We start from the raw sequence: 13,758 nt of genomic DNA on the forward strand, positions 1-13,758 counted from the left end.
TAATAACTATAATGTTTCAACTTGTATTCCCCCCCCCCCCCCCATAAAAGCATTTAAAATCATTTAAAAGGTATGTTAGGGGTATGAACCCACCTGTAGTGAGTGGTTCGAATATAAGATCGAAAGAGGATGCTGAGTACTAAGTGAAATCTCGGGCACAAACGGATCCTAATAAGCATATAATGACACATATATGGATATAATTAGTGTATAAGCAACTAATCATGCAAGGAAACCACCTTAGGGACTAGGAAACACTTATATTGAAGTGTTACAATCACAAAGGATTGCATCTAAGGGGTTTACGGCCACACAGAGGAGTTTACGGCCAATATATTTATGGCTTAAGTGGTATGCGGTCATGGAGTGTACGGTCAAGGAGTTTACAGACGTACACTCATGGGGGAACTTGAAAACGAGGTGTTTTATGGCCCTAACAAGCATTCCCTAAGTGTTCACGGTCCTAGGTTTGGACTTAAATGAGTTTGAGGCCAAAACATGCACCAACACAAGAGTTTATGGCCATGCAAGGGTTTACGGCCATAAACTCTTGATGTTCATGTATTTATGATGTTTCAAGGTTAGGAATCCAGTGTTTATCAAACCTAACTAGGAGATAGAAGAGATACTACGTTTTTTAGGCTTGGGAGGGGGTTCACGGTCCAAGAACTAGTATGTGTTCTTGGTGAAAGTGAAGAAGACTTGAAGATCTACCCAAAAAGATGAACTTCATGGTTGAAATCAAAGGGTGATACAAGATAAAGAAGGATAACAACAAATAAAATGGAAGGATTGCTTACATTTTGGAAGATCAAGGTGAAAACTTGATGATTGTTGAGAGAAAATCCGAGTTCTTGAGTTTATGGGTGGGGGGGAAGTGGTGAAGGATGAAGGAATATCTTATTTAAGGGATGAGTTCACGGCCAAGGAGGTGTTTACGGCCGTAAACTCTTGTTTATGACGGTAAACTCCTTATGATGGAGTTTCCCGCTTGTATGTTGCACACTGAACTCTATACGATACTTCCTAACACTCGATCCTTGAAGGTACTATGTTTAGAACACTCAAACAGACCCTTAACAAGGCTAAAAGATAGCAAACAAGTCTGACATTGATTGATTTGAATGGCTTGTACAAGATAGAAATTTCGGGTTGTCACAGATAGTCATGTATTATTGTAAGTATGCACCAAAATGTAGTTCTATATTGAGAGAGATTGTGGTGGGATTTCTCCCACCAAGTGTTCTTGTATTGTCATATTTTATTACTCTCTTTTCTAGTAAAATTATCAAATTACTCATCTCTTTCGTGTTCTTCATATTTTATCATAAAATCTCAAGATGTTCTTATTATTCCACACAAGCCGATCGTCAAAATGGGCAACAACATTATTTTTGAGGGAGCCAAATCTTCTCGAATCGGTTGATTGTGATGTGTTTATTTTCATTCTCCGTTAGTGGGCATGATTTTTGACATTGGGGGAGTCTCCGCTCAGATTTGGCATACAAGCCGGTTTTGCAAATCTTTAGGTTTTAGTCATAGTTTTGGGCATCCGATGTGGTAATGGCTCAAGAAAAAAGTGATTGGTCTTGGAAGATCTCTCGAAAGGATTCGTAGGAAGGCCTATCGTAGAATGATTGGTAAGTATAGATTTCGAGGACGAAATTTAATTTAAGTTGGGAGAATTGTAAACCCATTTCTTGGATTGGATCGGTGTGAGGAATTAAGAAGTCATAGGCATGGTTTTGGGAAAAGTCATGGGTCATGACGTGATCATATGAAGTTCACAACATGACGAGCCAAATCAGGTCACGACGTGACACTTAGCTGGTCACGGCATGAAGAAGGCTGCAGCCCAAGCCCATGATCTTTTAGGGTTTTCTTCGTAGTTAAGCACCCTAAACTCGATTTTAGGGTTTATTTCTCAGTCTCTATTTATTTAAACCTTAGAAATCCTCACCCTAGTTCTTTATGGTGGTTTTGGGGCTCATTTAGGTGATTTTAGCTCTTTGATGAAGAAGAAGGTTTCTTTGGTGTATTGTTTTGGCAAGCAAGTCTTATCCTCACCATTTTGTGTTGCTCCTGGACCTTGGTAAGTCCTCAAGTTCTTGCCTTTCTCATTTAAGCATGCTAGATGTAAGTTTTACCCTCTTTTCCCCATGTATAGGTTGAGTAGAATGCATGGAATCCATAAAGTTGGAAACCTTATGGATCTTTTGGGTCTTTTGTTGTGCTTATGTCTAAGATCTAAGGATTGGTGGTGGTTTGGACTCCAAGTTTGAATCTTGGCCTTATTCTCCTTATTTTGAGCTAGCTAGTGCTCAAGTCATGCATTGGACACGCATTACTAAAAAGTTGTGATTTTTATAGTCCTTAGGGTTGAGGAAGACCCTTTGGAAAGTCTCAAGGAATGGCTTAATGGATTAAGATCTTAATGCTCAAAGCCGTCTAGAATGGATCTCACGACCCGATGAATAGCATGTCACGTCGTGAGACTGTTTTTTTGCTTTGTTTTGTCCAGGTTCGGTCACGACGTGACCATTAGCTGAAGCTGACCATTGTTGAATTTTTTTACCATGATTGACTTTTGGTTAAACTAAGGGTTTTGGAGTGTAGACTGAGAGGGTACTCTTTACAATTTTTAGGTGTCTTGTTGCTATTATCTACACTGGGTGTGAGAGTTATCATATTCGTGGATGTTATTCGTAAGGTGAGTCCTCTCACTATACTTGCATGTGTGGTAGCATGTGAATGTTGACCGACAGGGTCTTAATTGTTGATAGCTATTATATGTGAACTGAGTTGTTGATAACTCTTGGGCTGTTGTAAGTCCATGGGATTGCTAGTAGTCCCCAAGGTTGCTAATAACCCATGAGGTGTGCTGTTAATCCACATGGTGTGCTGTTAGCCCACTGGGACTGCTGATAGTTCCTAAGGTTGCTAAGAACCCATAACTGTTATATTGTAGCTGTTATACTTTGTGTTGTTTGTGATATTCGAAACTACTGATAGTTCCAACGTTGTTGTTATATGTTGTGATGTATGAGATATTTGAGGAACTCACTAAGTTTTATGTTTATAGTTGTGGATTAAATATTTTCCAGGTACTTATCAGATTACGAAGGCATGACTATACACACATACCAATAGCTTTATGATATGAGATTCCGCACTGTCTTCATTACAACTCTAATTTCTGAATAATGGTTTATGAAGAAATGATTTATCCTGAATTTAACTTTATTGAAAATGGATGTCATATTATTTTAAAATGAAAACTTTAACTTAGGTTTTTAGGATGTTATAGTTGAAAACATCATTTTTTGCATATAAACTTGAGAAATACATATATAAACTGAAACTATTATCTAAAACTCATAAAAGTAGAATTTTTTTTGTAGATTCAAGTTAAATTGGGAGCTTTTGATACCGATAAAGACATTGATGATTTTCTTACCCAGTGTCATAACCATCACACTTCACGTACATCATGACATGCAGTTGCCACACATATATCCAATTGATGAAGTATATAATGTTCTAAGCCTTTTCATATTATGTGGAGATTTATATTATACTTCCAAAATACTACTTAGTTATAGTGGTTTCATTCAAATTCAAACCATTTTTGAATACCTATGAATAGATTCCAATTACCATCATATTCTTTGTTTCATCCTAAAGACTTGTAGAGCATAAGAAGAAACCTCAAACATGCAAATCACTCATAGAAATAGAGAATGACATAGAGTTGTCTGATATCATAGCCAATAAACGAAATCAACTTAAGAAACAAAATTTTGAACAAACTAAAAAGAAAACAAACATGGAGAAAACCCTAATCGAAGTGTTTCCTGTGATGACAGTGGCGAGAATTTGAGCGAAAGTTTGGAGAAAATGACAAGGGTGTGCGCGCTTGACACATAATAAGGTAAATGGTTTGACGATCGGAGAGAGAGGCGGTGGACATCATTTGTAGATTCCAAAATCAAAAAAGAAAAGAAATTAGGGATCAGATAATGAAACATGAAATATCGAACATTCAACCACCGTTCTGGCAGGTTCAACCATTGTTGTCACCGGTCTCACCACCTCCCATCTGTTTCGATTATTGGAATTTCTAGAACCCAAAGCAGAGGTTTCATTTGATGGCATGTAGGGATTCTATGATCTTCAAAGGAGAAAAAGATTGAATAAATCCTTTGAGTTGGTTGTTTTGAAAATACCTCGACTAAAGACATTGAAAGGTAGAGGCGGCCTATCCTTCTCTATTGGTGTTGATGTCACTGTTTTTGTCCAACTATGAATCAAATTTGGGAAGAGATGGAGATAAGAGGAAGACGGTGGGAAGCACAACGGTATGTAAAAGAAATCAAGTGGAAGACGATAGGCGGTGTCTAGAAGCAAATTCGGCTAATTGGTTCCAAACCAACCGCTAAGCACCATAAATCAGTCGTATGAATCCAAGCCAGAAACCACCCTACTCAATACTTGGCACTGTTCATTATCGCAACACATATTAATATGTATATAATATGGTATCATAATTATACATACTGGAAATTCTTTAAGAACACCTTTTTTTGTTGATTTTGTATCCATATTCATAAGAATATCATACTACATCATATTGGAAATTCTTTACAAATATCCATTCTCTTGGTATATTTGACCTTTTTATCAATCTATTAAAACAATATCAAAATCTTACAATTTTGTTCCAATTTTACAATTGGACACAAACAATTTATGAGTGTGATTTTGGTCTAAAATCTCTCCTTTATAGTACTTTTTTGACATTTTTCAATATGAAAATTTAAGTCTTATAATATCGCATTTATGTCACCTTTCGGTTTAACAAATTTAACAAAGTCAAAATCTTAAAGGCGAAAACTCGTTAGTTCAAAAAGTACCTCTTTGTCAAAAAAAAAAAAAAAAGAGGGGGGGGGGGGGGGGGGGGGGCACCAAAAGTTATCTACTGGGCTAATGGGTCAATGATGGGTAGTGATCCAACTGAATCTCCGAGAGTCTGACTTACAAGATGGAAAAATGACTTACGAGTCCAACGAAGTTTCCAAACCGTTCAAAAAACCCTAATCATGTTTTGTTTGTTCGAAAATACAATAAACATAACATTTGTCTAAACAAGCTCAACTATGTCCTATTTTTATTCAATTCTATGGAAGTCACCATATTGAAAAAATGTCTTGTAAAACCAACGAAGTTTTAAAACCGTTCAAAAAACCTCAATTATGTTTTGTTTATTCAAAATGTTTAAATTTTTTGAACAGACAAAACATAATTAAGATTTTTTAAACGGTTTGAAAATTTCATTGGGTTTTGCTAGAAAGAGATGAACTTTGTTGTTAGGTTTTCTTGAATAGACATGAATAAATAGACATGAATAAAGGTTTTTTTGAACGGTTTCAGACATGTAAGTCATTTTCCTTACAAATTAGAAAGTAACTCCTTAGGCCTCCAACTTGTGCTGGGTGAGCTCCAACAGAACTCCTTGATTTCAGAGAAATGGCCGGAGAAGGGAAGGTAGTCTGTGTTACAGGAGCTTCGGGATTCATAGCTTCATGGCTCGTTAAGCTCTTGCTTCAGCGTCGCTATACCGTTCATGCTACCGTCCGCTCCCTCGGTCAGCCTCTCCGGCCTTCTTTCCAATTTTGACTTTTCATCTCTGAGTTCGATTCAATATCAGTAAATAGGTTTGATTATGTAAGTAATTAATCACAGATTGTTCATCAATAACAAAATATGCTGCAAAAGAAAAACTGACCTGGTTGACTTTTTTTCATCCTCAGAGATTTGTTTTTGTTTTCCTCTAATCGCTACCAGTTCCTTTAATTCATATATGGTGCAGATGATCCAAAGAAGACACAACACCTACTTTCCCTTGATGGAGCTAAGGAAAGGCTATCTTTGTTTGAAGCTAACTTGACTGAAGAAGGATCTTTCGAGTCCGCAGTTAATGGCTGCGAATGTGTCTTTCATATGGCATCTCCTGTTATACCTTCAGTTTCAGTTTCTGATCCAAAAGCAAAACTCATAGATCCTGCAGTGAAGGGAACACTTAATGTTCTCAAATCAGCTGCAAAAGTTTCATCTCTCAAAAGAGTGGTTTTGACATCTTCCATGAGTGCGGTTATGTTTCGTGTAGAACCTCGGGAGTTTGGTGCTGTGGTGGATGAAACATGGTTTTCAGATCCAAAAACTTGTGAACAGAAAAAGGTATGTATATAGATAATTGTGTTAAAACTTTGATTTTGTTATTAATTAATCAAAAAGCTTGTAATTTACAGTTATGGTATCCGCTTTCGAAGACCCTGGGTGAGGATGCTGGTGTGACATTTTGTAAAGAGAAAGGTTTGGATTTGGTGGTTGTAAATCCTGGGTTTGTCATTGGTCCTATATTACAGCCAACTCTCAACACCACTTCTGAGTGGGTTATGGGATTGATTGCAACTGGTAATTGTCTCCTACAACTAAAAATCGATTCATCGGATCTGTATAATTAATTTATTGAACATATTGCATGCTCAAATCTTTATAATATGTAGGAAAGGAAATATTTCCAGATGGAATTTATAGACTTGTTGATGTGAGAGATGTTGCTAATGCTCATATTTTAGCATTTGAGAACCCTGAAGCGAATGGTAGATACTGTGTAGTTGGGGTTGTGACTCGCTCTTCTGAGATCATGAAGATTTTAAATAAACATTACCCTGTTCTTGGCCATTCTGAAAGGTAAGTATCTAGTTAATCGCATGAATATACATATAAACAATCTATTTAGGGCCAATTATTGTGTTTTTTTATTTAAATTTTCATAGGTATAAAGAAGGAAATGGTGGTGAGCCTGTACCTTATACTGTATCAAGGGCAAAAGCGGAAATTTTAGGCGTTGAATTTACTCCGTTGGAGGTAAGCATTAAGGACACTGTTGAAAGCCTGAAAGAGAAGAACTTTCTGAGCTTCTAAAACATACGATGATGTTCATGAAGACAATGGCTTGGATTTTTTATAAACGAAAGCCGTAGGGTGTGCTCCCTAAGTTTGTAAAGAATATGTGACAAAATTGATACGTCACGTTAATTATCGAGTAAAATTGTACGATTATGATTGAATAGTTATTTGGTATACTAGGTGTGAGACCCGTGTATTACACGGGTTTATTAAAAATAAAAATTTAATATCAATATATAAATATGAAATATTTTATAATGTAATACTTTATATAACAGAATATAATCTTTTGAAAATTAAAAAAAAAAATCATTTGAAGTATTTATGAGGATTTATTACGAAATTAATAGGATGATTTTATTTCTTTATAAAACTCATTATAATTTTATGAAATTTTATTTTAAGAAAATGAAAATCCCTAAAAAATGACAAGTAGAAAATAAAATTTCTAAAATTCTCACAAAATGACAAGTGTCAAAATGAAGGAGAATATGACATGTGGCAAAAAATACCTTCATTTATTAAAGAGGATATAATCTTTTCTTCTATTGAAAAAATCATGACAGTCGTTTGACCACTTTATCTATTTGCCTTTGGTTGAAATTTGATTTTCTTGTTCGTGAAGGTGATATCTAACTCTAACTCTCTAACTATAAGACTGTGTTTGGCGTCCCACAGCTAGCTGATAAGCTAATTTATTTTTCGAGTTTTTTTATGTTGTTGTTTTTGGCAAACCAAAAAGTAACTTATAAGTTAGCTTTTTAAAAAGCTACTTAGGTTGTGTTTGGCGCGCCACAGCTAGCTGATAAGCTAGCTTATTTTTCGAGCTTTTTTATGTTGTCGTGTTTGGTAAGCCAAAAAGTAGCTTATAACTAGCTTTTTGAAAAACTACTTAGACTAGCTTTTTAGGAGCTTTTTTAAAATTTTCCAAATACACCCCTTAATTAATTATAGAAACACATACTCTTACATGTCCTTTTATATAATTTTATATATTTCAGCTAGTTTTACCAAACGTTATTTTTTATCAGCTAGCTTTACAGCTATCAGCTAGCTTTTCATTTAACAGCTAGCTTTTCATTTAACAGCTAGCTTTTCGGCTATCAGCTAGCTTTTCAGCCAGCAGCTAGCTTTTCAGCTAGTACGCCAAACATAGCCTTATTCTAACTTTTTAGGAGCTTTTTTAAAAAAATTTCAAATATACTCCTTAATTAATTATAGAAATACATTCTCTTAAATGCCCTTTAATGTAATTTTATATCTTTCAGCTAGCTTTTCAACTAGTTTTACCAAATGTCATTTTTTATCAGCTGGCTTTTCAGCTATCAACTAGCTTTTTATTTAACAACTAGTTTTTCAGATATCAACCAGTTTTTCAGCTAACAACTAGCTTTTTAGCTAGTATGCCCAAACATAATATAAATGTGCATTATTTGTTTTTCTTTATATTTTGATAGGTATTTTGATGGCAAGTGAATTGACCCGCTGTGATTCTGAAACACCAAATGAGGCTCAAGGATTTTGTTAGAGAATACTTAGAGTGGGTGAAGAAAACACAAAATTCAATTCAAAGATTCGATTTGTTCCGGACTCGATTCAAGTTAAAGAACACATAAAAATAAATTTAGGGTTCCGATTTTCGATTTGGAGTTCTGATATTCAGTTCATCAAACAAAACCTAAATCGTCTTCTTTGGCCATCGGTTCATCGGACAAAGCCTAGCCAAAATCGAACCCTAAGTTGTTGTCTTTGGCCATTAGTTCATTGAACAAACCCTAGCCGAAATTGAATCTAAATTGTGAGACCACGAGGGGAGAAGAACATCATCAAATTTCTCTGAAATCGAACCCTAAACTATAGATTCATAAATCGATTATTCAGATTTAAGGTATTTTGGAATCGTGTTTCTAGAATTGGTTGTTGAAATCAAACCCAAGGTTTTTCAAATTTAGAAGTAGAAATAATGTTTGGATGGAGAAGATGACCACATAATTCATGCCTATCTGGGAAACTCATGTATGGCCAGAAAAAAGGTCGGAAACCGACAAAACCCACTATATACAGTCATAATTGATATTTTTTTGAACAATTCAAAATATTTAATGATAAGTATGTAGAAAATCTAAAATTAATTACCCTTACAAGTTAATATCCCTTTATAAAAATACTACCGTCCCATTTACATCTGAAAAGAAAAAAAATCACCTGCCATTCCCGTTAGGGAAGCTTCTTTTTAGAATTTCTTGCATGAAGAAATTGAATAAAACAACATCCAATGCAAGCTTCGATAAAGTTTGATTCTTCTTAATGGACTACAACAACCTAAAGTAGCTAAATAAGTAGTGAAAGTAAGTTGATTGCTAAAATGAGTCTTGATTTTGCCCACCAACAAAAAAATTTTGACCTGATTAAATGATTGTAGATTGGCAATTGGAATTAACTTATTTATGATTTTGAAGGTATTTTTGTTTTGTCTTGAATTTGCTCATTATTGATTTGATTTTAATTTTGTGGTAGCGTTCAATAGAGAAAGTATTGAACATTGATGGGTAGGGGTGTTCGTTTGGATGAATCGGTTTGATCCGATCCAATCAAGTGAATCCAAATTGATTTCGGTTCTCAAAACATGGATCCAAATGGTCCAAACTATATTTAAATCCAATCCGATCCGATCCGATCCAATTACAATTCAGTTGGATCGGTTTTTATAATTCGGTTTTCAAAAACCAAGACATTTTAAAACGACATATAATTATAATATTATCCAACTTTACACAATAAACGAAAACAACTTATTTAGTTGTGATTTGAAATTTATAAACAACTACTAAGAAGATATATTATAGTTAAATATTTTATAGATAGAAATTTTTTGAGAGAAAATACATATTAATGTTTTTTTTTATTGGGTGAAACGTATTGAACCTATTTGAAAAAATAAATTACAAAATTAATAAATAACTACAGATATATATTATAAATAAATAATTAATTAACTAATTATTCGGTTTTTTTGGACTATTCGGTTCATATTCTATAAAGCAAAACTAATCCGAAATCCAAAATAATAATTCGGTTTTGTTGAAAACCAATCCAAAAATCCGAATATCTGAACCAAATAGTCTAATCCAAATTGTCTAATTGGACAATTCGGTTTTATCCAATTAGTGAACAGCCCTATTGATGAGATTTGATAGAAACAGTGGTCGTTAATAAATTGAAAAAAAAAAATAAATAAAAAATAAGATAACAAAAGTCAAAACAGCACAATATAGGTAAACCGGTCATTTCACATGTGGTTAACGCCTTAACGGATGGCCACTGACGGTAACATCCAAAGCCTAAAAGACCAATTTGTAACATTTTGAAACCATGAGGAGCATCCGCAACAACTTTTCAAAATTTGGCACAAAACTGCAGATGAAGTCCAACTACAGGGACCAAATCTGTAATTTACATATAATCGATTCTTTCATAGGACAACGAGCAACGAGGCATGTATTTTTTTCATCAAAGCACAAGTGGGGCTAATGGTCAATGGTGGTGGCACTCCCATTGGCCATTAATTCCCGATCCAATTGATTCTCCCATATACAAAATTAACAAGCGTCACTCTTTCAGTCTCCATCAGCTCAGTTTCCCCCGGTTTCAGAGAGATGATAGGAGAAGGGAAGGTAGTCTGTGTTACCGGAGCTTCGGGATTCATAGCTTCATGGCTAGTCAAGTTCTTGCTTCAACGTGGCTACACTGTTCATGCTACTATCCGCTCCCTCGGTCAGCCTCTCCTTTCTACGTTGACTTTTAATTAGCTACCATTTCAAAATACTCTGAACCTACATTTCTACTCTCTTAAAGGATTAAATTCGTTGTTTATGCTATTTTCTGCGTTCGAATCCAATCCAAATACTAGCTTTATTGAATAATTAATCAGAGTCAGATTGTTGACCTCTGACCAAAACCGAGTGTTAAGAGGTATTCAGATTGTTGATTTGAAGTCTACGTAGTAAGTTATATGATCAATCCGACTTCGCATTAACTGGTTGACCTTTTTCATTCTTGAGATTCCTTTATGTTTGATTTGTTCTGATAGCATTAGCTACTGGTTCCATTGAAATGTGGTGCAGATGATCCTAAAAAGACACAACACCTACTTGCTTTAGATGGAGCTAAGGAAAGGCTTTCTTTGTTTGAAGCTAGCTTGCTTGAAGAAGGATCTTTCGAATCTGCTGTTAATGGTTGTCAATGTGTCTTCCATACAGCCTCTCCTGTTATATTTTCTGTTTCTGACCCAAAGGTTTGTTTTCTTTCTTTTACTCTTAATTAACTTTCCCATTTGTTATCAACACAAATATGATATGAAAACGCACATTTCCTGATTGTTTTGTCTTTCTTAATTTCCATTAGGCACAATTACTAGATCCTGCAGTGAAGGGGACACTTAATGTTCTTAAATCAGCTGCAAATATTCCATCTCTCAAAAGAGTGATCTTGACATCTTCCATAGCTGCAGTTATATGTGGCGTAAAACCTCCTGAGTTTGGTGCTGTGGTGGATGAAACCTGGTTTTCAGATCCGGAAACTTGTGAACAAAAAGAGGTATAATTGCTTCTAAAACTTAGTGTGGTCGCATATCTTTATTAATCAAATATTATTTTATATTTTACAGTTATGGTATCCCCTTTCCAAGACCCTAGCTGAGGATGCTGCAGTAAAATTTTCTAACAATAACGGTCTTGAGTTGGTGGTTATAAATCCCGGGTTTGTCATTGGCCCTGTCTTACAACCAACTATCAACATCACTTCTAAGGGATTTATTGGTTTAATTGAAGCTGGTAATTGTCTCCTACAACTAATATCCATATGCATGATTCATCGATTCATTTAAACTTATTGCATACTCAAATCTTGATTATATTTGTTAAGGTGTGAATGATGTGTTATGTATATGCAGGAAAGGAAGTATTTCCAGATGGAATCTATAGACTTGTTGATGTAAGAGATGTTGCTATTGCTCATATTTTAGCATTTGAGAACCCCAAAGCAAATGGAAGATACATTATGGTTGCAGATGTAAATCACTCTTCAGAGATCATGAAGATCATAAACCAAAACTATCCTGCCTTTGACTATTCAGAAAGGTAGGTATTTAGTTATTTATAACCTATTTTTAGGTTCATTTTAACTTTATATGGACCCAAAAAAAATGCTAAATCTGGACTACTTGTCTTTTTTTATTTGAACTTTGATAGGTATAAAGACAACAAGTACGAAGGGACACCACCTTTCTTTGTATCAAGAACAAGGGCGGAAAGTTTAGGAGTTAAGTTTACTACGGTTGAGGTAAGCATCAAGGACACTGTTGAAAGCCTAAAAGAGAGGAAGCTCCTAAGCTTCTAAAACACCAGATGATGTTCATGGATTATTTTATGTACGTGTAAACTGTATTATTGAGATTGTTGCAACAATCACATGAAAAATTTATTGAATCACTTATACTGTTTTTATCTCTATTATAAATGAAATACAAGGATCCTGTTGCACAATTTATCAAAAAAACCAAACCACATGGTTTGTTACACTTGGAAGCCGCCTAATTATGCAAAATTCACAACACCATTGCCAAATTTGCAGTTTAGGCGTGTATGTATGATGTTTTAAAATCTACATCTTTATATACATAAAGCTTTCTTGACTGTATAACACTTTAACCTAGAGGTGCCAATCGTGTCGTGTCGTGCTCGTTTCGATTTGAAACTTAAACGGGTTGAGGGTTGAGGTAGATTGACCCTAGCCCGACCCGTTTAATTATCAATATCGTATCGTGTCAATCAATTTATTCTCTTGTCAAGTTCATATCGGATTGACGGGTTTAGGATTTAGACCTTATAAATTTATTATGACGCTAAAAACTTGATGTGTAAAACCAAATCTCAATTTTATAGAAGGAAATACGTTAGAAACTATTACACAACTAGACAAGTGTACCTAATTGTATGCAATATAGCTTTGGTAAGACAATGTCGAATTCAAGGGGAACAAGTGTGATTTAGTTCAGAAAATCTGTTTATTATTTAAACTAAAAAGACAGCAATTAAAGTTGGGGAAGTTGTTGTTTTTAATTCTAAAACAATGAACACTTGAACAAACAATCTAAAATAAAGCAAAACTGGAAATTGGATTTAGAAACAAATAATAAATGTGTTTTCACTTAGATTTGATTCCATCCTTCAATTATTGCTCTCATAAATGAAATGGGTTTTAATTCGTCATCTACCGTTCCTATCTTGATTAGTTTTCTTGATTCGATTACTAATCCTATGACTCTAAGGACTTTAATCACAATGGTCATGTAGATTAATTTTTGCCTATTATCGGTCTTTAGTTCGTATCATGCAGGATTTGATCATATTGATCTCAATGGTTATAAAATCAATTAATTACGCTGAATGGCCATCAAATGTAGTGCATACACATTAAAGTTAATAACTTCATAACCTAACCCTTTTTTAAGGGTTGGTTAGTGATTAGAAATTCGTATCGCCAAGTTAGTAGAATTTGTCAACGCCTGGATTAGAACTCGATCGACCTCCAATCTAAGATGGAAAGCATGTACCAAGTGGGTTAGTCTCACATTGGTTATAACCTAACCCTATAATTTGGTCAATTAATAGTTATAATCGTCTTAATGATCATAAAACAGTTATAATTGAATCCAACACAGTCAGAATGATCATCTAAATTATATTAACTCAATAATAAATTATAAAAATAAATTCTTTAACACAT

The 13,758-nt window shown here is 34.6% G+C and overlaps 2 protein-coding genes across 2 annotated transcripts; both read left to right on the forward strand.

Annotated features, from left to right (window-relative positions):
* Positions 1–5,411: 5,411 nt before the first annotated feature.
* LOC145101496 (phenylacetaldehyde reductase-like) lies at positions 5,412–7,133 on the forward strand. The gene is made up of 5 exons (XM_079038708.1): positions 5,412–5,644; positions 5,870–6,237; positions 6,309–6,474; positions 6,567–6,753; positions 6,840–7,133. Exons 1-5 carry the CDS (start codon positions 5,527–5,529, stop codon positions 6,985–6,987), a joined length of 987 nt encoding a protein of 328 aa, XP_078894834.1. The 5' UTR covers positions 5,412–5,526; the 3' UTR covers positions 6,988–7,133.
* Positions 7,134–10,478: 3,345 nt separating this feature from the next.
* LOC145101498 (phenylacetaldehyde reductase-like) lies at positions 10,479–12,461 on the forward strand. Its single transcript, XM_079038710.1, has 6 exons — positions 10,479–10,746; positions 11,097–11,266; positions 11,377–11,568; positions 11,639–11,804; positions 11,924–12,110; positions 12,222–12,461. The coding sequence occupies exons 1-6, from the start codon at positions 10,629–10,631 to the stop codon at positions 12,367–12,369; spliced, it is 981 nt and encodes a 326-aa protein (XP_078894836.1). The 5' UTR covers positions 10,479–10,628; the 3' UTR covers positions 12,370–12,461.
* Positions 12,462–13,758: the final 1,297 nt, after the last annotated feature.

Source organism: Lactuca serriola, chromosome 4 (assembly GCF_051521515.1).
Source record: "Lactuca serriola cultivar US96UC23 chromosome 4, Lser_US96UC23_V15, whole genome shotgun sequence".
NCBI classification, from domain to species: Eukaryota; Viridiplantae; Streptophyta; class Magnoliopsida; order Asterales; family Asteraceae; genus Lactuca; species Lactuca serriola.